Source organism: Balaenoptera ricei, chromosome 14 (assembly GCF_028023285.1).
Source record: "Balaenoptera ricei isolate mBalRic1 chromosome 14, mBalRic1.hap2, whole genome shotgun sequence".
Classification (NCBI taxonomy): domain Eukaryota; kingdom Metazoa; phylum Chordata; class Mammalia; order Artiodactyla; family Balaenopteridae; genus Balaenoptera; species Balaenoptera ricei.
Window position 1 is genome coordinate 18353354 of NC_082652.1, and position 27592 is coordinate 18380945.

The 27592-nt window shown below is 38.9% G+C and overlaps 1 protein-coding gene across 7 annotated transcripts in view; it reads left to right on the plus strand.

The window, feature by feature from the left end:
• Positions 1-27592, plus strand: part of GIT2 (GIT ArfGAP 2) — a 45384-nt gene that overhangs the window by 683 nt on the left and 17109 nt on the right. For 6 of the 7 annotated variants that reach the window (XM_059895556.1, XM_059895559.1, XM_059895561.1 and 3 more), the window contains exons 2-12: positions 3670-3803; positions 5245-5357; positions 5989-6094; positions 7608-7694; positions 7811-7941; positions 9950-10044; positions 18473-18518; positions 19639-19690; positions 22989-23061; positions 23313-23410; positions 24573-24684. In XM_059895556.1, coding sequence (XP_059751539.1) covers positions 3670-3803; positions 5245-5357; positions 5989-6094; positions 7608-7694; positions 7811-7941; positions 9950-10044; positions 18473-18518; positions 19639-19690; positions 22989-23061; positions 23313-23410; positions 24573-24684 — 1047 coding nt within the window. The remainder of the gene's footprint in view (positions 1-3669; positions 3804-5244; positions 5358-5988; positions 6095-7607; positions 7695-7810; positions 7942-9949; positions 10045-18472; positions 18519-19638; positions 19691-22988; positions 23062-23312; positions 23411-24572; positions 24685-27592) is intronic. The other variant, XM_059895557.1, reaches the window with a different exon arrangement.

Genomic DNA, 27592 nt, shown 5'->3' on the forward strand with positions numbered 1-27592 from the left:
CCCCGCTCCTGACATCCCTACTCCCACTCCACCGCGGAGAATCTCCAGGATGTCGGGGTCTTGCAAATGATCCCAGCACTTAGGAGGCAATGCTGGTTTCAAGTTCTGAGATCTGAACGAGCTGAGTTCAAACTAAATTTTGCCTCTGGGTGACCTTGGGCTAGTGACTTCATTTGGCCGAGTCTTGATTTCCTCATTTTTCCGATGAGGATAATTGGGAGTACAGTGCTCAGAGGTAGGGAGACTCAATGAGGATCATCTCATTTAAGGCGGTTTTTTTTCTTTTTTGTACTGTGTACAGAACCTTTACAGTCCCTTAAAGCTATAGTTGAATTTCTAAATCATACATTAATCACAGCTTACAAAGCAAACACACACCAAATCACGGGCAAGTATACCCATTTGTGCATTCAGGCAGTAGAGGCATATGGGAGCATTGAAAGGCCAAAACCATTCCTCCCATGCATAGTTTTCAGATTTAGAGTTCAGATCCATCTTAGCGGTTGGAACTGGGTTGACAGGTCTCTATGCTGTTTTCAGTGTTTGGATTTATCTGCTTTGAATTTGAAGTAATTCAAAAGGTAAGATGGCTTCTTTGGCGCAATAGCGTCCAATAAACGATCTTAACGAAAGGAGCACCAGTGTTTTTGCAACTGTTCAGAACTTCATCTTGTCCTATGGAAGTGGAGACTGATTTTAAATAGTATTATGATAACTCAAACCTTATGTGGTTATTTCACGGCCTGTATACTGTAAGTGGGGTTACCAGTTTCCTTTGAAGATAGGGAGACGGGTGGAGGAGTTTAAAAAGAAGTGTTTCAGAAGCCAAGTTAGTGTGTTATACGAACTCCATTGTATTCTCTAAAAATGTTATTTGTTCCACTTCCTTATTTTCTTGCCTGTTTTCAGCTGAACTTTCTGTGATGTTTGATTCACATGAATTTAGATTCAAACTTCCTGTTGAAATGCATTTTCTTTGCTTCTCAGTGGATGGTATGGGGCAAAGGAAAACTGCATCTCCATTGCCACACTAAATACTCAACTAAATAATAAATACTGTCTTGCACTTCTCCGGCGTTTTGTGCATTTCAGAACATTTTCTCTTCCATTGTATCTTTTTAGTTGTTGTCTCATATGCCTAATCTACAGAGACTTGAGTCACTTCCTTCCTGTTGTGAATATAATTAGGCTACCTTGCAATGTTCTGAACTTGAGCAGCTGGGAATTTGTGCTGCCTTTTCTGCAAAGCCCTAGTAAAAGAGTTACCTTTAGGGTTGGGGATCCCTTTGAGATTCTTTTTTTTTTTTTTTTTAATTTATTTATTTATTTTTGGCTGTGTTGGGTCTTCGTTGCTGTGCGCAGGCTTTCTCTAGTTGAGGCGAGCGGGGGCTACTCTTCATTGCGGTGCTCGGGCTTCTCGTTGCAGTGGCTTCTCATTGCGGTGGCTTCTCTTGTGTGGAGCACGGGCCCTAGGGGCGCGGGCTTCAGTAGTTGCGGCACGTGGGCTCAGTAGTTGTGGTTCGTGGGCTCTCGAGCGCAGGCTCAGTAGTTGTGGTGCACAGGCTTAGTTGCTCCGTGGCATGTGGGATCTTCCCAGACCAGAGATCGAACCTGTGTCCCCTGCATTGGCAGGTGGATTCTTAACCACTGTGCCACCAGGGAAGTGACCCTTTTGAGATTCTGATGAATGCTCAGGCCTTTTTCCCAGAAAATGCACACATGCTTAACTCTTTCACACAGAATTTATGTTAAGATTTCTCAGAGGGGTTATAGACATTTCTGAAGCCCATTGGTTGTGTTCCTAGAACCCAGGTTAAGAAGCCCTGGAATAAAACGTTCAGATAAACTGGAAGGGCTTCACCCACCCTCAGTCATACAAACTCGATTTGGATTTTACTGTGTTGTTAACATTCTGATATTCTCTCCATGGGATTCTGATTCATGATGTTAAGGTGATTAACATAGAGCCTTGCTTAGTGTGTGTTAAATCCTTGTTGTCTTGTTCCTGTTTAATTTCCTCCAAGAAGATTGTGAATCCTCTGAATGATACGTGAAAAGCAAAGGTAATCTTCAAAACGAACAGTCTTTTTGTATGTGTGTCATTAGTCGTAGTACCATACTGCAAAAAGCAAAGTTGTTATGTATCTTTGCAGGGATCCTTCATCTTGGTGTTTCCAATCTTTGTTTTTTAGAATGGCTTAGTAGTACTGACATAGTTGTACTTCATTGAATAATTTTCTGTTTTATTTCATGGCAAACATTTGACTAACTGTGATCAAATCTTAGTATTCAATAAATAGTTTACCTTTTTTTTTTTTAAGTGAATCTAGTTCATATCCTACTCTGAGTTCAACTACCTGAAAACTCCACTGAGATTTTTCACTGTAGTAAGAAAGGTTCATGTGAAACATTCAGTGTTTCATGTATTAGGAATCAAAAACTTTCTCTAGTGGCCATGATTTCAGTGGACTCTTGAAAATATTTGAATGGTACTTAACAAAATAATTTGGAAATATTACTATATGCAAGGAACTTCACTTACTCTTTATATCCTCACCACCCTGAGATGTGTTGTTCTTCCCATTTGATCCATGATGAGGACCCTCAGAGAAATAACTTGCCTGAGATCATTGTGCAAGAAGTGGCAGAGTTGGGGTTCAAACCCTGGACTGCTTGTCTCCAGAGCCAACCCTCTTAACCACTACACTCTTTGACTCCCAGTTTGTCTTTGATTGAAATCCCATAACTTTTCATTATATGGTTGGAAGGGGTTTGAATAAACTGTTAGAAATGGTAAAGATGGTGTACATGCATTTTAGAGATTTTTGTGGACATTGAAGAATTTTTAAATATACCCCTTAAGCCAGGCAGCTTGAGCGGCACCTATTGTCACCCCATCATGAGTCTGATGAAATGTAGAAGGTCTGTCTTTATTTTGAGTTTCTAAATATTCAGTTTACTTTCACAGTGTGAGTTATTCTTACTGCTTACCAAGTGTGAATTATTCCTTGTTTCAAAGGATGTCTAATGAAGCTCTGTGGGACTTCATAGGAAAAAAAGTATTGTGCACACACCAAAAATATTACTCACTTGTATTTTACATCTTTGCTTCTGTGAAGCCGCTGTTTTTACAGCTCTGTCCTTTCAGATCAGTGGCGAGATCGGACTCAACAGTTTATTTAAAATACCTAATGGATATGGTAGCACATTTCCTAGTGCAGGAGGTCAGGTTTCCCAGTCTGTGTTCAGAACCATAGCAGCTGAGCAGTTGTATAGTTGTGTCACTTGCAGCTTTCTGCTAAGCCCAGTGGCATGTAGATGTGTAGCAGTTGTAGGGTGGCTGTCTTTTCACCATTCACTTCACATAATGCTGTGTGGATTGTTCATTGACACAGTTATGTTATCTTGCTACTTGTGGAGTTGGATTCGAAATGATTCAGGTGAATCCTCTCAATTTGCTTCTCTTACGTTGATTGAAGGAGCACCCATCTGAGATGGTAGATCTCATTAGGGCATCAGACAAACTCACCAGCTTGATATGTTGACTAGCATACTAAAACAACAGAAATGTCTTGTTTTTCTGAAAAACCAAACCTCAGTCATCTTTTGCCATCTGGCGGAATAGCAACCACCTGGTATCCTTGCCACTGATTTCATTCTTCTTTCCAGATCCTTCCTGGGCATCAGTAAATAGGGGAACTTTTATATGTGACGAGTGCTGCAGTGTCCATCGGAGTCTAGGGCGCCATATCTCTCAAGTAAGGCATCTTAAACACACACCATGGCCTCCAACATTGCTTCAGGTAAAGAATAAGAATTCTGCTCATGGTTTGTAATTTAAGTTTTTAGGGTTCACTGTTTTAGCACTAAAATTATACTTCTTAAATCTTACAAAAATGTTTGACTCATAATTGAGCAGAGGTGCCATGCTTATTGATGCTATATATAATTATTGAATTCATCATTTAAGATTTTTTTCCCTCCTAATGTAAATCTTGTCCTAAAATCTGAACTATAGGTAGACAGTCATTAGAATTTCTTGCTAATATTTCACTGCTGACTTTCTAGAATGTCACCAGAAATTGTTTTTAAACCGTCTGTCTTTTCCACATAACCGTGATGAATGTTTCTGAAAGTGACTGCCTTAGAAACTTTTCATTAAGTTGTCCACTTTGATAGAAGCGTGGACTGGGATTCCTCAGAAATTTCTGAAACATCTGATTTAAGTTCTCTTAAAGTTCTTGTAACCTGTTAGAGACAATTAAGTTCTGTTTTGATTGAATGCCTAACACCCTACTAAGTGTTCAGGGGGCCCTTTGTTTTATTTGGGGGTCCACTGTCATGTCACCGGTACTTCTATTTTGGGGTACACATTCTTCGAGTTCTGTTGGAACTCAGACTTACACAAATGTTTCGCCTTCATTTGTTTTGAGTACATATTTTACTAAATCTGTGCCAGCTGCACAACATGTCCTTAAAACTTGCCTATGTGTACCAAAGGATCAGAACAAGTGAGTGTGGATCTCTGATGTGACAATATCTTCACTAACGTAAAAAACAGATGGGGCCATGTCAGGAGTCATGCTTTGAAATGAAATTGGGAGACATGGTTTATTAATAACTTTTGCTGAGAAGTTTCTAACAGCTCATTCTCAGTGTGAAAATGGATGTTTACTGCTGTCAGATTATACAGAGTACTCATTATATTATAGGATCTGAATAAAGTTCAGAGATGAGTAGTTTAAAATGCCAGATTTGACCCTAAAACAACAATTCCCGGAGTATGGCACGTGAATCACCAGTGGTACTCAAGGTAGATGTAGGTAATACTCAAATATTTATTTAAATGGTTGCCTAAAATGTAACTAGCACATCAAATTATAATTGCTAGTGAAAGTTTTAGAAAGTAAGTGGAGTTAAAGAAAAATATTAAGAATCTTGAAAATAGTATTTGGATGCTCAGGCTTGGGAAATACTGTCCTAAAGTGTCAAAGTACTCTTTCTTCATCATCTATAAGAAAATGTAATCAAACCCATTTAAGTACTTAGCTGTCCTGCTGGTCAAACCTGAATCCTGTGTACAGGTTCATCTTTCTCATTCTAAAACAGAAGATAGTGACGTGTGTGATTTCCCAGCCATGCTAGTGTTTGTAATAGGGCTTTGTTTTCCCAGTTCAGTCACTGGTTCCCACTGGATGTTTGCAGAAAGAAATTTAAATATGATTTTATACTGCTTGGTTTTAGATGGTTGAAACCTTGTATAATAATGGTGCTAATTCTATATGGGAGCATTCTTTGCTGGACCCTGCCTCTCTTATCAGTGGAAGACGCAAAGCTAATCCACAGGATAAAGTACAGTGAGTGAAATGTTTATAAATACTCTTATTTCTTCGTAACCCCTGGGGCCCGCTGAAAGGAGTGCAGCTGTTTTTGACCAGCCCCTACAGGGGCAGCACGGGAGGGTGTCACCCAGTTTTGCATTGACCTCTTTGCTATTAGGAATGCAGAACAAAGCCAAGCATGGGACCAGCTCTTTTGCATGGTTACCCAGCACAATTCAGTGGTTTCTCCGGTTTAAGACTACGGCTTGGTGGCTTTTGATGTAATCAGACTTGAGCTTTGGCACTCAAACAGTAGGCAGTCAGACCAGAAATCTCGGTTCTGGCCTCCAGTCTGCCTGATGCCTCACTTATAAGATGGGATGAAGAGCTGCTTCCTCGCAAGGTTGCTAGGTCAATTAAGAAAATTACACAGAGCAGAAAGATGCTATGAAAAGCAGGTATTCTGCAGTCCTGGCCATTATAATGACTAATATATGTTTTCAGACTTCAGGCCTGACAACACACTGCTGAAACTTACTTCAGTATTGTTCATTCTATTCTTGAGTGGGGGATGTGGGTCACTTCCTCTTCTTTTTACAGTCTGAAGAATGGGGACTGTCGTATCTGAACTGCAAGTGAACTGTTTTCTTTTTTGTTTTCGAACCAGCCCTAATAAAGCAGAATTCATCAGAGCAAAGTATCAGATGTTAGCATTTGTCCACCGCTTGCCCTGCCGGGATGACGATAGTGTGACTGCCAAAGATCTTAGTAAGGTGAGTCACACCTTTTAAAATCCCTAAAATTGCTGGATGAAGCAGCATATCGTCTCATTTGAAAAAAACTTAGAAGAAAAGAAAAACAAAAACTCCTTTCTGTACACTAAATAATTAGTAACAGCTTTTTTTGCAGTTGGTTTCTTCTTTCATCTTACTTCAAATGGCAACCATTCATGTTAGTGGAGGTATAAGGAGCAGAGGAACAAATAAGTATCCAGAAAACTATTTGCGTTTTTCAGATATGGTTCTAAAATTGTATTTCTGTAAGTTTTTGTTTGTTTAGCTTTGAAATAGGAGCCATCTCAGAGTTTGTTTCTAGGAGGGACTAGAAGGTTTGTGGGGCTTCTGCGGGCTTCTAGGTTGCCTGCTGAGTGGGATCTTCAGGAAGCAGGGTGTGACTCAAAGCTGTAGTACACGGGATGGTTTATTAAACTTGCAAAATGATTAGATGGTTTTCTTTATGTGGGCCTTTACATGTTTTTGAGAGATGCCATGAAAATACATATCCTTCTTTTCAAAGCACTGCTTTTGGCAAATGCTCACACAGATCATAGGCACTCATAATTCAGAATTTTAAACTTTACATGGAAATGTATATGATTGTTACTTCCATTTATTAATAAGACTTGGTATGTGTTTTTTACCACAATTTTAAAAAATAAAATTAATTAAAAAATAAGACTTGGATACAGATGTTAGTGTAGATTTCTCCATTGCTATGATAAGAGTTATTGCATTTTGGACAATTCTAGGTTAGACTTGAAGGAAGGCAGCTCATCTTCTGAATGTATAAGGGCATTTCTGTAGTGGTACAGAATTTGGTATAGCACAGGCCTATTTCCCACCCTGAAAGACTTCATTAAATCATTGTATACAAGCCCAAGAATACTGTTGTGGAGAGGGTGTGATATAAGGCAGAATCCTGTGATTTACACGGTATAGGATATGAAGCTCTAAAGCCCTAGGTTCAATAATAACAACAAATAAAACATCAACAATAATAATAGCAGCTATATTCTTTGAGCATTTCCTGTGTACCAGGCTCCATGCTTTGTTATATCATTGAGTCCTTATAGTAACCTTGTGAATAGGTGGCATTATTATCACCATTTTAGAGATAAGGAAACTGAGGTTCAGATTGCTTAAAGAACTTCCTCAAGGTCACACAGCTTGAGGGGTGTATGGTTTGAAATTCAGACTTCAGAGCCATGCTCAGCCACCTCTTCACACTCCCTCTCACTCAAGGTCTGGTTGTGCCACTTAGATGATGCATTTGGGCAGGTCAGCCTTCCCAGCCCTAGTTTCCTGTCAGGAAAATGGGCCTGACCCTGCCTTAGAGCCCAGGGATGGTTGTGACCAGCAAGGGAGAGACTGCTTCATCCACCTTACTGAGCTAAATAAAGATGATGTAGTACTACTATAATGTGTATTAAAATAGTCTGCCAGCTGCTCTGCTACGTCATTCTTTACATTTTTAACAAATATTCTTTCTTGTGTGTGTATTTTTCAGCAACTCCATTCAAGCGTGAGAACAGGGAATCTTGAAACCTGTTTGAGGCTATTATCTTTAGGAGCACAAGCCAACTTTTTTCACCCTGTAAGAAAGCATGAATTGATTCAGATATTAAATTGAAACTAAATGGGTTGCATTCATGTAGCCTTTAGTTTATTTAATTTGCTTCTTTTTGTATACTTTTTATTAATGATTCTTAGGAGAAAGGAAACACCCCACTCCATGTTGCCTCCAAAGCAGGGCAGATTTTACAGGCGGAATTATTGGCAGTATATGGAGCAGACCCAGGCACACAAGATGCGAGTGGGAAAACTCCTGTTGATTATGCAAGGTAAGAGACTAGATTCTTGTCACCTCTCTCTGTTTGGGATTATTTCTGTTGTGTATGATTCATTGTTAAGTGGCTAAATTGTGTATGATTAACATTTAACCCCTTCAGAGGTTTGCATGCTATTATTTTGCAGATGAAGGTGTTTAAAACGCATATGATCTTAGAGCCAGCTAAAGTCAGGGAGGGTAGAACCATTAACCGTTGTGCTTAGCTTCCAGTCTTTCATTTCTTTTTATCCTTTAAACGCAGTGGTATTTGAGCCATAGTTGGAGTACAAATCAAGTATGAAGAATTGCAGAACCCACTCCTCAGTTTTTTAATAGTTTTAGTCATTGCTTGAACTTAGAAACAAATCTATATGGATAGATATGTGGTTAAACAAGTATAGTAAAATGTTAATTGCAGGATTTAGGTAGTGGACATCTGGGTGCTTGCTATAAAATTCTTTAACTTTTTCTTTGTTTCAAAATTTTGGCTGTGAAGTGCTGGAAAATAAATAAATACATCCATAGATTAGTCTTGAATATCATTTAAATGATAGAAGATGGATCATCTTTCCTTCTTTTTCCAAATTAACTTTATTAACTGCAAAGAATTATACTCTGCGGAGGATAAAATGACAAATGACAACTTGAAAATGGCAAGTGAAATGACAGAACTCTGCCCTCCTAGAATTTACTCTCTCAGGGAGGAGAGGGTTCCTAAATGCAGGTAAGAGTTAAATGAGGCACAATAATGTAGAACTCATTACCAAAATGGATACGTATATAGGATTTCCTCACTGTGGCCCAAATCATTAAGAAATGTCTTTAGTTGGTCTTTGAAGAGTGGATTGGATTTGGGCGTGTGAAGAGGAGCTAAGGTGTTCCAGGTGAGAAGAAGGGCGTGGGTCAAGTTCAGGAGGGAGGGATGGATGGGGCATGTTCGGCACAGCAGGAGACCTAATTGGCTAGAGCAGAGTGTGTCTGGGAATAAGAGCTAAGGTACTGAGGAATACAGTATTTCATCAGGTCTAACACTCCACTGTTTATATGGGTCATCATTATTTCATATACCATTAAAAAGGAAAAGACTCAACCAATTAAATGATGATGTACTATCAACTGTAGGATACTTCCTGATTTCACAGATGTTAAAAAATGAGAAAAAAAGATGCGCATCACAGAAATCAAAGATGTGTGGGTAGGTTGGAGAATATTTTTGTAGTGCCTTGTATGTGGGAAGAGAAACTGGCAGAAACTAGACTTCATCTTTTAAGGGGAACAGAGCCCTCAATAAATGATACTTATCACTTACCTTGGAATTTCCTCATGTACCTTGCACATAATAGTCTCTCAGGGTAATGATTTATTTATATGCCTTGTTACTAAAAGGATTTCAGGTAGCTTAAATATTTGTTTCAAAGGCAAAATTAATATTTTCTGTGATGGAAATTAAAGACAAGGAGGTGTGAGCTATGCATTAGGTTGGTCTGTCTCTCCCTGAATCAAAGACCTTGAAGTAGTTACTGAACTCTAATCCAGAAGTCAGGCTGGCTGCATGAGAAGCATCTAGGGGAAGGACCTTTTTCAAAATATTAATGTCCACACTGCTCCCGTTTTTATTGATTCAGAATTTCCAAGGGTGGGTCCTGGACATCTGTATATTTTTTTAAGCATGCTAGTTAATTTTTGAGAACCTCTACCCTTGACCATTTATTAATTTTATTTTCTACCTCATTAGATGAAGTTATTCTTTGTCCCTCTCATAAGTCCTTGAATTCCTTATTAAGTACTCTGTCTTATAAATTAATAAAGGAAAGGCGATAGTTGAGATTGTGAAAACAGTTTTTATAAAGGTGGGAATCGAAGTAGACCTTGACAGTTTACCTCACACAAAAAGGTTGATTATTCTAAAAAGTCACGTTTGATAAATCACTCAGGTATCTCAGGGGACGTCTCTGTACTTTTCTATTCTAGCTCCAGTGGCCAGCAAGCAATATAAATGGTACTTTGTTTTCTCTTGGTAGGCAAGGAGGGCACCATGAGCTGGCAGAACGCCTCGTAGAAATACAGTATGAGCTGACTGACAGACTAGCCTTCTATCTGTGTGGCAGGAAACCAGGTGAGTTGAAAGGACAGCAGCCTCTCCACACCTCCAGCCAGTCAGTCTCTGGAAAAACAAATTGGGACACTATTATTTACGATCTCTGCTTTAACGTATCCTTGAGAAAATTGCAAATAAGGATTTGTATTTGCAATGATAGCTACAGCATTTTTTGTTATATGTGCAATATGTAACATCGGTCAAATCTTGAATTTTAGTTTTTAAAATTTTAGCTCTACAGTAGTGACTGTTTCAGGAATCAAAGAGCATAACTGAACCCAAACTGAACGTGCACCACAGTTCTTGTGATTAATGGGAGTAGGAATGGAAGAGCAAAGGATTAACTTTTGTAGTTATTTGCAGAATTCTGCTATCTAAGGAATGGGAAAAAGTAAAAAAGTGAACTTTACCATTAACCAGCTTTGCTCATGAGCTAGAACTGGGGTCAGCAAACCATGGTCCATGGGCCAGATAAGCCTATCAACTGTTTTTTTTTAAATAAAGTTTTATTGCAAGATAGCCATGCCCATTCATTTACATATTATCTACAGCTGCTTTCACACTACAGCAGCAGAGTTGAGTAGGTTGAGTAGTTGCAACAGAGACCATACGGCCACAAAGCCCAAAATATTTACAGTCTGGCCCTTTGCAGAAAAAGTTTGCCAACCCTTGATATAGAATATCCACATACATGTATACAGTGGTTCTCCACCCTGGTTGTACAACAGAGTTAAGAGCCCTTGGTGTGGTTCCAGTTCACAGTGAGATGGAATAAGCACACCCCACCCCGTCTCTCCTGCTGAACACAATTATAAACTCTGGACCAAGTGCATGGAGTAGCTATCTGAGGACTGTAGCAGGTGGATTAGGGAACTCAGAGTACCATCAAGCTGGTGGTGAGTGTCCCCTTTATTTTGCTTCTGATATGACATCCAGGACAGCCTAAAACCTGGAACTGCATAGCAGGTGCAAAGAAGCCTTCTCTGTATGGTCTGAGGAGCAGGAAATGGGATTCCTACGGGACAGAGAATAGGGGAATTCCCCTGGGTATTTTTTCTCTTCCTTTTTTCCCCACCCTAGTCCCTAGGCAATCCTATGGCTTCAGTAGTGGCAACAGCAGTGACAGCACAGGTGCCTAAATCTCTGACCAAGAGCCTGAAGGGAATCCTGATTGCTTTTGTTTTTCTCTTTATTCTCTCACCACTTGGCCCCAGAGACAGAACCTCACCTGGTCAGGTGCCTGCTAGAACAAAATATTAACATTCTCCATAGAGTTTAAGGAAGATTCAGAGTCTCCACAACGTAATATGCAAAATGTCAGGGATACCACCCATAATTACTCCACATATGAAGAACCAGGAAAATCCCAAAGACTTGCATGGGAAAAGGTAGTTAACAGATGCCAACCCTAGATGACTCAGATGTTGGAATTATCAGATAAAGATTTTAAAACAGATAGTAACATCATGCTCTGAGAAGTAAGTGTGAACATTCTCGAAACAAATCTAATATAGAAAGTCTCCGCAGAGAAGTAGAAGATATAGAAAAAAACAGAACAGAAATGTTAGAATTAAAAAATCCAATAACTAAAATTTTAAAACTCACTGGTTGGGCTTAATAGCAGATGGAGATGGCAAAGAAAAGAGTGCATTGAAAATAGATCACTAGAAATAATCCAGTTCGAGCAACAGAGAGAAAAAAGAGTGGGAGGAAAAGAAACTGAGCAGAGCCTTAGGGACCTATGGGACAAAATCAAAACATTTGTATCATCACACTCCCAGAAAGAGATCATAAAGAATGTGACGCAGAAAAAAATACTTGAAGAAATATTGGCTAAAAACTCTAAATTTGGCAAAAGACGTAAGCTTACAATTCAAGAGTCTCAGAGAACTCCAAACAGGATAAACTCAAAAGAAATCATCACTCAGGCACATCAAAATCAAACTGCTAAAAAACCGAAGAAAGAAAATGTCTTGAAAGCAGCCGAGGAAAAAAATGACATACCATACAAAGGAACAATTATTTCTATGATTGTGGATTTCTCATCAGAAACCATGGAGATGAAAAGGAAGTAGAACAATTTTTTTTTTTTTTTGGCCGCACCAAGGGGCATGCGGAACTTCCCTGACCAGGGATCAAACCTGCACCCCCTGCAGTGGAAGCGGGTGTCTTAAGCACTGGACCACCAGGGAAGCCCCAGTAGAACAATATTTTTTAAGTGCTGAAAGAAAAGAACTGTCAACCTAGAGCTCCATTTCCAGTGAAAATAACCTTCAAGAATGAAGGAAAAATAAAGACTTTTATTTTATAAATTTATTTTATTTATATTTTTTATTTTTGGCTGCATTGGGTCTTTGTTGCTGCACGCGGGCTTTTCTGTAGTTGCGGCGAGCAGGGGCTACTCTTTGTTGTGGTGTGCGGACTTCTCGTTGCAGTGGCTCCTCTTGTTGCAGAGCACAGGCTCTGGGTGCACGGGCTTCAGTAGTTGTGGCACGTGGGTCAGTTGTTGTGGCTTGTGGGCTCTAGAGCATAGGCTCAGTAGTTGTGGCACACGGGCTTAGTTGCTCCACGGCATGTGGGATCTTCCCAGACCAGAGCTCGAACCTGTGTCCCCTGCATTGGCAGGCAGATTCTTAACCACTGTGCCACCAGGAAAGTCCCGAAAAAATAAAGTCATTTTAAGATGAAAGAAAATATGAGAATTAGTTGCTCTAACAGAAATACTAAAGAAAGTTCTTTGGGTGGAAGGGAATTGATACCAGAGGGAATCTTGGAACTTCAGAAATGAAAGAAGAACAACAGAAATGATAAGTATCTGGATAAATACAATAGGCTGTGTTTTCTTCTTAAGTTTTCTAAAATATGTATGACAGTTTAATGCAAAAGTTATAGTATTGTATGGTGGGGTTTTCAGCATATGTCAGTGTAATGCATTTGACAATTATAAAAGGAAGAGGGTAAAAGAAATATGGAGGTAAATATTTGCATTCTTCTTAAAATGGTAAAATACTGTTTCTAAGTAGATTGTAAAAAGTTATGTATATTTTAATCCCTAGCACTGAAAAAAGACTATACAGTGATACATGGTCAGAAACTCTAGAGATAAATTAAAATGGAATGTTAAAAATTACCCAAATAATCAAAAGGTGTTTTGATTCAAAATATTCAAAAAAAGAGAGGAAAGGGGAGAGAGAGGAACAAAAAACTGAGGTCCAAATAGAAACTAAATAATAAATCATAGACTTAAATCCAAATGTAACAATAATTACATTAAATGTTAATGATCTAAACACACCAATTAAAAGCAGAGATTGTCAGAATGGATTAAAAAAAAAACAAAACAAGCCCTAACTGTATGCTGTGTCCAAGAAACCCACTTTAAATATAATGGTATAGGTAAGTTAAAAAGCAAAAAGGGGTAAAAAGATATACCATGCCAACACTAAGTAAAAGAAAGCTAGAGTGGCTATATTAATATCAAACAAAGTAGACTTCAGAGCAAAGAAAATTAGCAGGGATAGAGAGGGACACAACATGATAAAAGGGTCAACTCACTAAAAAAACATAACAATTCTAAATGGGTACACACCCAGCAACAGAGCTGCAAAATATAGGAAGCAAACTTTGATAGAACTGAAAGGAGAAAAGGTCAAATCCACAATTATTGTTGGAGACTCAACAGTCTTCATTTAGTTAATAGATAGAACTAGAGGTAGAAAATCAGCAAGGATATTGAACTGAAACCATCAACCAGCTGCATCTGGTTGACATTTATAGCATCCTCTACCTAACAACATCAGAACGTATGTTCCTTTCAAGTACGCAGTCAGACATTCCAAGATAGACCATATTCTGGGTCATAAAACAAACCTTAGCAAATCTAAAAGAATTAAAATCCTACAGAGTATATTCTCTGACCATAATGGAATTAAGCTAGAAATAAATAATCAAAATATAACTGGAAAATACCCAAATGCTTGGAAATTAAACAGCATACTTCTAAATAATCCATGGGTCTAAGAAGAAGTCTTAAGGGAAATTAGAAAATATTTTCAGATGAACAAAAATGAAAATACAGCAAATCAAAATGTGTGGGATGCAGCTAAAGCAAGGCTTACAGGAAATTTTATAGCATTAAATTATTATGTTAGAAAAGAAGAAGGGTCTCAAATCCTAATCTAAGCTTCCCAACCCTCAAGAAACTAGAAAAAGATGAGCAAAATAAACCCAAAGCAAGCAGAAGTTAAGAAATAATAAAGAGTAGAAATCAATGAAATTGAGAAAGGAAAACAGTAGAGAGAAATCAATGAAACCAAAAGCTTATTCTTTGTAGAGATTAATGAAATTGGTAAATGTCTAGACATACTGACAAAGAAAAAAGGAAAGAATACACATAGGAAGATATCACTAAAAACCCCACAGACATTAAAGGGTAATGCAAAATATTGTAAATAAATGTACATATAAATTGGACAACTTAGATAAAATGAACCAATTCTTTGAAAGCCACAAACTACCAACACCTATCCAAGAAGAAAGAGATAATGTAAATATATAATCCTACATTTTAAAGAACTTGAATTTGTACTTAAAATTTACCAGGCACTGGTAAATACTGTGAACCAGCTGAAGTGGTATTGCCATACAGCAATACAATCAGTGTGGCTTATGACTCACATGGCTTGCTAGCTTTGCAGTTATAATTCTTAACAGATATTTTTAAGCGTTTGGAATTCACATTTCAAGTTTTGCACATAAAATGAGACTATCCTACCAAACATTCAAAGAAGAAATAACATCCGTTTTACGTGATATTTTTTAGAAAATAGGTACGGGGAACTTGAGGACATGGGGAGGGGGAAGGGTAAGCTGGGACGAAGTGAGAGAGAGAGAGGCATGGACATATATACACTACCAAATGTAAAATAGATAGCTACTGAGAAGCAGCCACATAGCACAGGGAGATCAGCTTGGTGCTTTGTGACCACCTAGAGGGGTGGGATAGGGAGGGTGGGAGGGAGACGCAAGAGGGAGATATGGGGATATATGTATATGTATAACTGATTCACTTTGTTATAAAGCAGAAACTAACACACTATTGTAAAGCAATTATACTCCAATAAAGATGTTAAAAAAAAAAAACAGTAAAAAAAAAGGGGGGGGCGGAAATGCTTCTTAAGTCATTTTATGAGGCCAGCATTACCCCGATACCAAACCCAGCAAAGATGGCACAAAAAAATAGCCCTCACTAACAGGGACACCAAAATTCTCAACAAAGTATAAGCAGATTGAATCCAACAATATGTAAAAAGGAGAACGTAACATACCAAGGGGGGTTTCCAGATATATGACTGATATTTGAAAATATTTGAAAATCCGTTAATGTGATTCATCACATTAACAGACTAAAAAAAGAAAACTATAATCTTACCTGTTGATGCAGAAAAAGCATTTAATAAAATTCAGCATCCCTTCACGATTAAAGAAAAAGAAAAACCTTAGCAAACTAGGAATAGAAGGGACTTCCTTAATCTGATAAAGAGTATCTATTGAAAAGCCACAGCTAACATCATCCATAATGATGAGAGATTGAATGCTTTTGCCTGAAAATCAGAAACAAGGCTAGGATGTCCACCGTCACCACTTCTATTCAACATTGCACTGGAAATCCTAACCAGTGCCATAAGGCAAGAAAAACAAACAAAAGGCACACTGATTAAAAAGGAAGAAATACAACTGCCTGTATTCATAATGAAATGATTTCCATATAGAAAATCCCAAGGAATCTATAATAAAGTTTCTAGAACTAATGAATGAGTTTAGCAAGGTTGCAGAATGCAAGATGAACAACCAAAAATCAATCATATTTCTGTAGACTAACAGTGGACAATTAGAACCTGAAACTAGAAAAATAATAACATTTATAATAGCTCCAAAGTAAATACTTAGGTATAAATCTAACAAAATATATGTGGACTCTATATGCTAAAAATTACAAAATGGTGATGAAGGAAATCAAGGAAAGCCTGAAAAAGGGTTTCTACTATGTTTATGGATTGAAATACTCAATATAGTTAACATGTCAATTCTCCACAAATTAATTTGTAAATTTAATGCAATTAAAGGATTTGCTTATTGACATGGACATCCTGGTTCTAAATTTTACATGGAAAAACAAAAGAACTAGAATAGCCAAGACAGTTTTGCAAAAGAACAGTAGTAACATGGGAGGAATCACACCACCCAATTTTAAGACTTGCTGTAAAGCTCTTCCGTACTCAAGACAGTGGTTATGGTGAAGAGGTGGACATACAGATCATTGAAACTGTATAGAGAATCCAGAAATAGACCCACACAAATACATTCAATTGACTTTTGACAAAAATTGCAAAGGCAATTCAGTGGAGGAAGGACAGTACAATATATGGTGTTGGAACAACTGAATATCCATGTGCAGAAAAATGAACTTCAACCTAAACCTCACACCTTGTATAAAAACTAACTGAGGGCTTCCCTGTTGGCGCAGTGGTTGAGAGTCTGCCTGCCAATGCAGGGGACACGGGTTCAAGCCCTGGTCTGGGAGGATCCCACATGCCGCGCAGCAACTGGGCCCGTGAGCCACGATTACTGAGCCTGCGCATCTGGAGCTTGTGCTTCGCAACAAGAGAGGCCGCGATGGTGAGAGGCCCGCGCACCGCGATGAAGAGTGGCCCCCGCTTGCCACAACTAAAGAAAGCCCTGGCACAGAAACGAAGACCCAACGCAGCCATAAATAAATAAATAAATTTAAAAAAAAACAAAAAACAAAAACTAAAACTAACTGAGGGGACTTCCTTGATGGTCCAGTGGTAAAGAATCCGCCTTCCAATGCAGGGGACGTGGGTTCAATCCCTGGTCAGGGAACTAGGTGCCTACATGCCACGGGCAGCTAAGCCCGCATGCCACAACTACTGAGCTCGCACGCCTCAACTAGAGAGCTCGCGTGCCTCAAACTACAGAGCCCACATGCTCTGGAACCCGCACGCCAGAACTACAGAGCCCACGTGCCCTGGAGCCTGTGCGCCACAACTAGAGAAGAGAAAACCCGCACGCCACAACTAGAGAGAAGCCCGCGTGCTGCAACAAAAGATCCTGCATGCCTTAACAAAGATCCTGCGTGCCGCAACTAAGACTCGATGCAGCCAATAAATAAATAAATAAATAAATAAATAAAATATTTTTTAAAAAACTAACTGAAAATGGATCATAGATCTAAATGTAAAACTTAAAACTTCTAGAAGAAAATATAGGAGAAAATCTTAGTGATCTTGGATTATATAAAGTACTTAAATGTAACACCAAAAGCACAATCCGTAGAAGAAAATATTGATAAGCTGGCCTTTGTCAAAATTTCAAGCTTTTGCTCTGCAAAAACTATAGTTAAGAAAATGAAAAGACAAGCCACAGACTGGGAGAAAATATTTGGAAATCACATATCCAACAAAGGACTTGGATCCAGAATATTTATACTTAAATACTTAAAACTTTACAGTAAGAAAAGAAACAACCCAATAAAATCTGGGCAAATATAATATACAAATGGCAGGCACATGAAGAGAGAAGTTCTCTAGCCATTAGGGAAATACAAATTAAAACCCAGTGAGATACCACTAAGTACCTATTAGAATGACTGAAATAAAACAAAACACAAAAAACCAACACAAGTGCTGGGGAAGGTGTGGAACAATGGTAACTCTCATATGTTGCAGTTAGAAAACAAAATGATAGAGCTACCCTGGAAAAAAGTCTAGCAGTTTCTTACCAAGTTAAACATGCATTTACCTATAACCCAGAAGTCCTAGGTATTTACGCAAGAGAAGTAAAGACTTACGTTTATACAAAAACCTGTATGTGAATGCTCATAGTGGCTTTACTCACTGGCACATGATCAGTGCCCTCCACAAGCTTGATTAGGACTCAGTCAGCATTGTAGGAGACAGAGCCCGTGCCTGGACCTGCCCAGACCACCTGGGCCAGCCCTGACTGTTTTATGCTAATTGATTAATTTGAAGGTAAGCCACTGAAGCTCAAGGAAGCCCCACCATCCCACATGGGAGAGCAGATGGAAGCCTGCTCCAAGCTGCCTCAGCTCCCTAAATGTCCTTTCCATGGCTGAAGATCATTGGTTATACTGGGGACAAACAGCGTAAGGATTAGGGTGAGCATAGGCTTTCTGCTTAATGACGTTGGGCCCTTTGTACCAGAAGAAAATGAGGAAATGATCCTTGCTACTGGCCAGATTTTGGGAAGTTGTAGTCAATCTGGCAACTTCTGTTTCTCCCACATAGTTCGTAATTATGGGAAGATACTAATTGCAAAACATAAATTGAGAAAATAATGATGGTATTCCTTTACAGATCTTATCAATATTTATATGAACAAAACTTTGACTTGGTTTCTGTTTCAGATCACAAAAATGGACAGCACTTTATAATACCTCAAATGGCAGACAGGTAAGGCCATTGAAATAACAATCAATATTATCTGTTACTAGTATTTCCTTGGTTTTATAGTGTTTAAGTGTATTATATTTTGTGTTTAACAAAGCCCATACATTTTTCTCTTTTATGGCTATGCAATTTGGAAATAAGATGGCTGTAAGTAAACCACCATATAAAACTTAAGTTTGAAAAAGCACAAGTAAGAAATTTGCTAATAAAATTGGAGTTAGAGATACTGTCACAGTTTTAGCTAGTTGTGACAGTATATTGTGTCTCTGGATATATCACAGAATATTTCTGTGTTATAAGAGAGTGTAGCCTTTGTCTGTGACAGGGATCAGCAAATTTTGTTGTTGTTAAGGGCTAGATAGTAAATATTTTAGGCTTTTTGGGCCATACAGCCTTTGCCACAACTACTCAACTCTACCAGTTGTAAATGAAAGCATCCATGGACAGTATGTAAATGAAGGGCATGTCTGTTCCAATAAAATTTTATTTCTGGATACTAAAATTAGAATTTCATATAATTTTCACATATTATGAAGTATCATTTGTTGGGGGTTTTTTTCCATCCACTTAAAAATGTAAAAACTATGCTTAGCTCATAGGCCGAACAAAAAGTGGGTTATAATCTGTTGCCCCTGGTCTATAAGGTCAGATGAGTTCATGGCTGCAGAAATGAACTTTAAACCCTTATTTAGCCAATAAACTTTGCATAAATACTGTCAAGAGTTTATGAAATGGTTAATTGCTATTCCATATGTAATCTTGCCATTCTGTTTTTTAACATTCTGCCCTTTTTGTATTTTCCTCTGCATGCTTTTTTTAATACTTTAAAAATTATGACTTCTCACATAAAGGGCCTGGGGACTAACCTGGCAATAATTTTGCCTTTTGGTTAGTAGGTGATTATTTTTCTGTTTACCACTTTGCATGATTATGGTATTTCTAGGAGATACTTTCACTAAGTTCTGTTCAGTTTCCTCACTGACGATTGGGCTGTAGAATTTTGGCCTCTGACCTTGTCCATGAACTGTAATTAATATCTTAATCCCTTGGCTATCTTAATCTTCTACAGAGCTCATGAAAATGGTTTTATTTATTTGCTTATTAGTTTTGTACACTTTCTTAGCAGCCTGGATTTGTCTGAATTGGCAAAAGCTGCTAAGAAGAAACTTCAGTCTGTGAGTATCTCTCTTTCCTAGTGAACTCCAGTATGGAAAACCATGTGTCCTGCTAATACCTGTTCTTAGCCCATTACCTAGTACATCAAATGACTTTGTTTCGTGCTCTCAGATGTTAAATCAGAAGCACCATCGAGTATGTAGCAAGGAAGAATGAAAGTACTAGTAAGTTTAGTATATCCAGTTTATTGGCTTGGCTTCAAATAATGGCATTTTTCTCTGTCATTTTAAAAGCGAAGACTGTGCCTTTGACATTAGGAAGTTGTTTCTCCCCGTAAGAGTTCCCTAGTTTCTCTCAATGTACGTGAATAAGTGGGACACCCTTCTTGGGATTACTTCCTGTAGCCTCATAGGATGCTGGAGAATGATAAGAGCTGAAGCTGGAATGGTGAGTACTGCAGATTGACTCGCTGCTATTTGGGATCCAGCCACCCCTAACTGTCATGCGTGTCCCACGCCATTCATCAGAGTTTTGTAAATGTAGGCTTTTAACTGCTGGTTCTGCCTCAGCTGTGTGCTCAGAGTTTGCCCGGTTCTGCAGGTCACAAGCTCACTTTAGTATCTGTGTTTCTCTTCAGCCTGGCCATTTCAGCCTTAGTCAGGACCCCGAGAAATCTACTCCTCTGGGAACAATTTCTCTCTGTTTAGTCCCCACAAATGAAGCCTCGCCCGGTGCTTCCCCAGCCATTCTAACCACCAGATTACCCGCCTCAGCTGTTCTCATTGCTCTCAAGATCAGAACCAAGGTTCTTAACTTCTTTTCGTAGCCTTTATGGGAGTCATCCCACTCTCACCCGTCAGTTCTTGCCCTGCTTCCCATCTGGTTCCCACTGTGTGGGTGTGGGTGTGGGTGTGGGTAGGTGCGTGCGTTTAAATATTTCTTTAAGGGTTAGCACCGTCGGAGGCCACCTTCAAGTCCTCTGTCAGGAATCCTCTTTTGCCTGCTGTGCTTTCCCAGCTACCCCTCCCTTTCATCATTCGAGTAGCTGAAATCTGACCCCCTTCACAGTGTAGGTAGGAGTTTTCCCAAAGCCTAACTCTGAACTTGCAACTCCCCTAATTTATGTCTTACTCTTCATTCCCCTTTTCATAGAAGACTCTTTACTAGAATTTAATATAATATTAAGTACTAAATATTACATAAAATGAATTTCTCATTACTAGCATTTAACTGTAATATGAAATAAATGTATTTTATGCAATTTGGTGTCTCTGTGTTCTCTATCTGCAGTTTTGTGTGTATGTGTTTTTATTGACTTTCTTAAATTAAGGAGGTCATATAGTAAGATGATTAGGATGATAAGCTTTGGAGTCAGCATTGAATATTCTGTGATTTCCTTTTAATTACTTAACAGTATGTAAGCCAATTTTTATTGTAAATAATTCAAACATGGATAAAATCCAAGCTCCCGTTGACTATCCTATTCTACGTTTGCTAGGCTGAAAGCTGGGGTTATGTCTGTAATATCTCTAGCGTGTGGCAGGCGCTAGATAAACATCTGGGACAAAGTTGAGTATAGCTCTCAAGAACTTGGGCTCTGGGTCAGACTGGTCAGGTGTGGATCTCGGCTCTGACGAGCTCCCTCACCTCTCTGTACCTCGGTGTCCTCTCCTAGAAAGGGAGGTCGTGATCCAGCAGAGGCAGCAAGTCAGAGCTGCCCAGTGAGTGTGAGCTGCCCCCACCCTGTGGTCTCCGCCTCCTATCAGTGCCAATTCAGTGTTTATCCTACAATATCTCCCTCTCTCCCTCCCTCCCTCTTTCCTTCCCCCCTCCCTAGTGAAAAGCTAGGAGAAATATAAGACCACTAATGTATTCCTTGAATTAGTAAATATTAACGTTTTAAGAGAAACTTGCATCCCAGGTCCATCACTTCTTGGCTTTGTGACTTTAGGTAAGCTACTTCTGTGCCTTGGTATCCTTCTCTGTAAAGTGGTATAATAGTAGTTCCTGTCTTCAGAGAGGTGTTGTATTTACAATGATGATGGTATTAGCAAGGTGCCTGGGATGTAAGCCCGCAACAGTGTTGCTACTGTAGTTATTGTTAGTAATAATGACATTAGCTTGTAGCCCCTTAGAGGAAACAGATTGGGTGTTTATGGTACAATTTCAGTTTCCCAGTCCTTCATCACCTTATCCAGCAAAAGGCTCTCAGAGTTTATTTTTAAATATAAATGTAGTGTAACCACACTAGATAAAATTTGGAAAATAGAGAAGGGGAATCATCCTCGTTTACTATATTCTTAATGGGTTCACGCTCCATATTTTGGTATATTTTTTCTAATTCTTGTTTCAGATGCCTACCTTTTTTTTTTTTTAACTGAGGCGTAATTATAGAAGTTTATATCCTGCTTTTGTCACCTAACAATGTATTGTACCCATTTTAACGAGTTGAATGAGGTGTGTGCAGCCAGCTTTAAATTCTGCATGAAGTACCTTCTGGTCAGTGTGTGAATGGATATTTACTGGGTCCGATCTTGGTGCCAGGTATTGTGTGGGGATGTAGGGAACAGGAGAGAATGGAACAAAGTCAGCATCTTCCCTCACAGAGTGGGGAAGCAGTCAACTCAGAAGTAACAGCCACCGAGCAGCAGGGTTTCATGAGGCAAAAAGTGCAGAAAGAGCTGGAGCCAGCCTGCTAGGGGCTTAGCCTCCTCTGGGTTGAGGAAGAGCCGGTTGTTGCCGGGAGGGCACCCCAGTCTGTGGGGACTGTTTTGTTGGGACACTGCACAGTGTACTGATTAGACGGGCTGTCCTTGGTAGGGGATGCTCAGGTAGTTTTTTGGGGGTTTGGGGGACCCCTACTGAGGAAGACAGCAGAGAGACTTAACCGAGGTCTGGGTGGTATTTTCCTTCAGTGGCACGTTTTATCCTCTCGAAATGGTGTGTTTTGGCTTCTTTATCCTACCAAGGGTTTCAGATTCCCTATACTGGGGGCAGAGCGGGTACTGGCAAACATTCTCAAAAGAGCAGAAGAGACTTTAAAAAGGTGATGTCACACGAAGAGCGGAGAACTGGACCCTGCCTTTGAGATACGCGCTTTAGATGCCTCTTGCTTCCCTTATGGCACAGCCCTATCTGCATATCAGGAGGGAGGCTGCTGTGGGTGGCAGGTGTTTCTAGAGGATCTGTACTATTTTGGAAATGTTACTGTCTGTTTAATAATGGTGGGCATTTACTAAGTAAGCACTGGCTTTGGATAAGACGTTGGAGGTTGAAGGGTGAATAAGTCGCAGTCCCCACTCATTCTGCTAGTGTTAATCCTTGTCCCTTGTGTTCCTGATATTTTTTTACTTTCAGCTAAGTAATCATTTGTTTGAAGAACTTGCCATGGATGTGTACGATGAAGTTGACAGGCGAGAGACTGATGCAGGTGACTTAACATGTGGCTTTATCTGCTAAGCTTCTGTTATCAGTAGGCAGCAACAAGCTGCCAGCCTCAGTGTTTTTACTTGCCCAATTTCTACTGTCCTGATAACACGTGTGTCAACATTGACTCTTGTGTATGCTGGCTTCAGAGTGTGCTGCCCCTAGTCTACCTAGTAACGCGAGAGCCGCGGCTCTTAGAGGAGCAGTGGCGCCCGTGGTGATGAGATTCTATCTCTGGCTCTTTCCTCTGGCTAGTCTGGCTTGCCACGCAAAATCACAGCACCCTGGTGACCGAGACAACCGTCGTCCCCTTCCTTCCGGTCAATCCCGAGTACTCATCGACACGGAACCAGGCAAGTGGCCGAGTCCAAAAACTCACTAGTAGTGATATTTGGGGAATGGCTGATATCATGGTATTTTATTTTCCCAGGACAGGTATGTAAGATTTTTTGATTGATTAAAATGTTAATATCCTTTACACACACATACCCTCACAAGTTGATAAGAAAAGCAATAGAAGTTAATAGATGACTGGGAAAGAATATAAAACAATTCACAAAAGAAATACAAATGGCTGGAATTCCCTCGCAGTCCAGTGGTTAGGACTCCGCACTTTCACTGCTGATGGCACGGGTTCAATCCCTGGTTGGGGAACTAAGATCCCACAAGTGCAAGGGCAAAAAAAAAAAAGAAAGAATAAATGGCTTTCAAATGTGAAGAAATGTTTAATCTCATTAGTAATCAAAGAAAGCAACCTGAAGGCATTAATGAAAGTTTTATCAATCAAATTAATAAAGTATCAATACATAATAAAGGATACTCCAGACTGGTAAGGATGTGGTAAGATGGGCTTTCTCATGCTACAGATAAGAGTTTAAATTGCTGCAGACCTCAGAAAAGCAATCTGTTAACCGCTTTCAGAGGCCTCAAAATTAATTGCATCCTTCCACACAGGAATTCCTCATTTGGGAATATGTTCTAATAAAATAAAAATACAAAGCTTTATGCACATTTTCATCGAAGCACTGTATGTAATAATAGAGCACTGAAAAAAGCCTAACCATCCATCAAGAGCAGTGAAGCTGAGTAAATTATGAAGCTCTTTTCATTTTTATTGATTATTGGTTATATATAATGATAGAGTCCCAGCCTCTAGACTATAACTTTATGTTGAAATTTTAAAATTTGTCCCTTCAAATTAATTTTTGATTAGTAGGCCTACTTCAAAACTGAATTGATATTAGAAAGAAAGCATTAAGAGAACCATTTTGTTTCGGTTCACAAAAATAGATATGCATTGTGAGAACTTAAATGTTATATTGTTCTATTATGTAAATGGTTTTAAACTGTTCACAAGGAAAATGTTAAATTTGATTCAGTTATGGCTGTGATTGATGATACTTTGAGCATGCTGGAAGGTCTTTGCCGAAGTCTAACAGTAGTCTGACTAGTTTTGTGTGAATATGTGTGTATTTTTACATCTGGGAATATTTCAAATTATTTTCTCACCCTCAGGGCAGACAGAAACTAGCTCGGTTTAACGCCCATGAGTTTGCCACTCTGGTTATCGACATTCTCAGTGACGCCAAGAGGAGACAGCAGGGCAGTCCTCTCTCTAGTTCAAAAGGTAAGTGTTTCAGACCTCTAAATGTTTGCTTCTTTGGCCTTAAAACTTCACACAAGTGTTAAAGTTATAAAAATAATTAAAGCAATCATTGACACCACAGCTTAGTTAAAGCCCTGTAAGTTTTATTGGTACTATGTTGTGACGACAAGTTTCTCTCTTTGAGTCCTGGTGAATTATAAATATTTCAGCGTTATTAACTGTGATTCAGATTTATCTTATATATGATTTTTTACCTCTTGGGACCTGTCTTCCCTAAAAAATTGCATTCTGAAATTAACTCAAAAGTCTGACTTAGATCTTGTTAAAGGACATGAGAAACTAAACCCTCTTGATTGAAATTCCAGCTCAACTGCTGTGGTTTACCTACAAGACCGAGTTCTCCATAATTAGAATTTGTCGCTATAAACTTTAGATGTCTACAGCAAGAATTATTGTGGTTTAAAATTGTGAAGAGAGCACCAAGCACCTATTTCCGAGGTGCCCTTTGAGTCTTGTTCAGTAGCTCAGGGTCCTGTCTCCATGCTTGGGAACATACTTCCTCCCCAGCCCTGATGCTGTATTTTTGTTGTTTTTTTTCTAATTGTAGAAATAATACATTTTTAAATTGCAAAACATGTAAACAGGAAAAATACATACCATAAAGATCCAGTTTTCAGTCACCATCGCCTTCCCCAGAGATAGTAATCGTTAACTGACAGCGATTTGGTCTTCTTGATTTTACTTATTCAACCAGACATAAACAAGTTCTAAGAAACGTTATTAAATTTTGGTGAAGGTGCAGTGATAAGGGTCCTTTAAAGTCTCAAAATGTACAAATTCTTTGATTTGGTGGTTCCATTTCTAGGTGTTAATTGAGAGGAAATAGAGATGTTACATGTATGTTATATATAGCACTGGAAACATTAGAAACAAGCAATAATAGAGCAATTATTACTTACATATTTGAATAGTGCACACTTTTTTTCAGAGACTATGTAATGACATAAAGTAATAAATTAATTTTTTTTAAAGCTTTAGTGTAATCCAAATTTTGTAAGGAAAACATTTATATATATACATATGTACAAGTGAATATATCACATGTAAATATAAACATACCATTAATCCCCGTTAATCACGGATCTCATATTTGCCAATTCACCTATTCATTAAAATTTGTTACCTCAAAATCATACTGACAGCACATTGATGGTAATTTGTGGATGTATGCAACATGCTGAAAAATTTGAGTCACCCAAAATGCACGTTCCCAGCTGAGATTGAACAAGGCCATGCTCTGCCTTATTTCAACTCTTGTACTCGAAACAGGTGTCCTTTTTGAGATTTATTTAGTGCCACAGTTTTCACATTTTTATGCTTTTTGTTGGTGATTTCACTATTTGAAGTGGTCCCCAAGTAGAGTGCTGAAGAGCTGTGTAGGATTCCTAAACGCAAGAAGGTCGTGTTGTGCCGTGTGGAGAAAATACATGTGTTAGACTAGCTTCGTTCAGGCGTGAGTTATAGTGCTGTTGACCATGAGTTCAGTGTTAATGGATCAACAACATATATTAACGATGTCTTTAAACAGAATCGCATGTAAAACGAGGTTATATATTTATCAGTTGACAAAAATGTGATCAGAGGTTTGCAGGAACCTAACCCTGTTTCCAGTCAGAACAATGGTTTAATATTTGCTAATTTGTCTTCACAGCAACTTTATAGACTGTAACTGCTACAAATAATGAAATTGACTGTATATATGTGTATATGCTTAGGAAAAAGACTGGAAGGAAATAGAACAACACGTATCAATAGCTATGAATGATTACTCTATCATTAGTTTCAATTTTTCTATATTGAATCTTTATCACTTCTATAATCTGATGGCATGTATATGTATATATTTTTTAAAATTTATTTATTTTATTTATTTATTTTTGGCTGTGCTGGGTCTTCGTTGCTGCGCACAGTCTTTCTCTGGTTGCAGCAAGCGGGGGCCGCTCTTCGTTGCAGTGCGCGTCTTCTCATTGCGGTGGCTTCTCTTGTTGTGGAGCACGGGCTCTAGGCGCGCGGGCTCAGTAGTTGTGGCACGTGGGCTTCAGTAGTTGTGGCTCACGGGATCTAGAGCACAGGCTCAGTAGTCGTGGTGCACGGGCTTAGTTGCTCCGAGGCTTGGGGGATCTTCCTGGACCAGGGCTCAAACCCGTGTCCCCTGCATTGGCAGGCGGTTTCTTAACCACTGTGCCACCAGGGAAGCCCCGGCATGTATATTTTAAATATTAATTTAAAAAATTAAAATTCCTTTTAAGTAAACATAATTTATCACCAAGATATTATCCATCAAAATATCCAGAAACAATATTGGAAATTAGAGGTTTGCTTGAGTTGCCTGAAAGAAAGTGGAGAGACTTGGATAATTTGTGAAATCTTTCATTCAAAATGTGTTGGAGCCCATGGAGTCATCCCTGCTTCCCGATAGACCATACCTTCCTGGTGTGCACGTGTGTGTCCAATGGGTCATTCTCCTCTTTCTCTCTCTCTCACTGGCATTCAGCTAATGAAAGGCCGATGTGCCTACTCTTTGATCACCTAGTTTCTAGGCTCCACTTTAACAATTTCCTTTCTGTTTTGACTTGACATTACCTTGTAAACAAGGTACAGTTATAACTGAATTGCAGTTAATCTTACATTAGTTACAGCTTTATTTTCATGATTTCGAGCTACACCCTGTTTCCTTGAATGATTACAAATTTGGGAACCTGTCCCCTTATCTGAGCAGCTTTTTCCTAAACCGTCTAATTAATTTGCCCACATTTGGCAGGTCGCTCAGAGGGATGCTTACATCTGTCTCTGCAGTTTTTAGTAGACTCTCTGTCCAGTTGATAACTTGCTCTGTTGCTTTTTGGTGTGAATATAACCTTGCTATTTC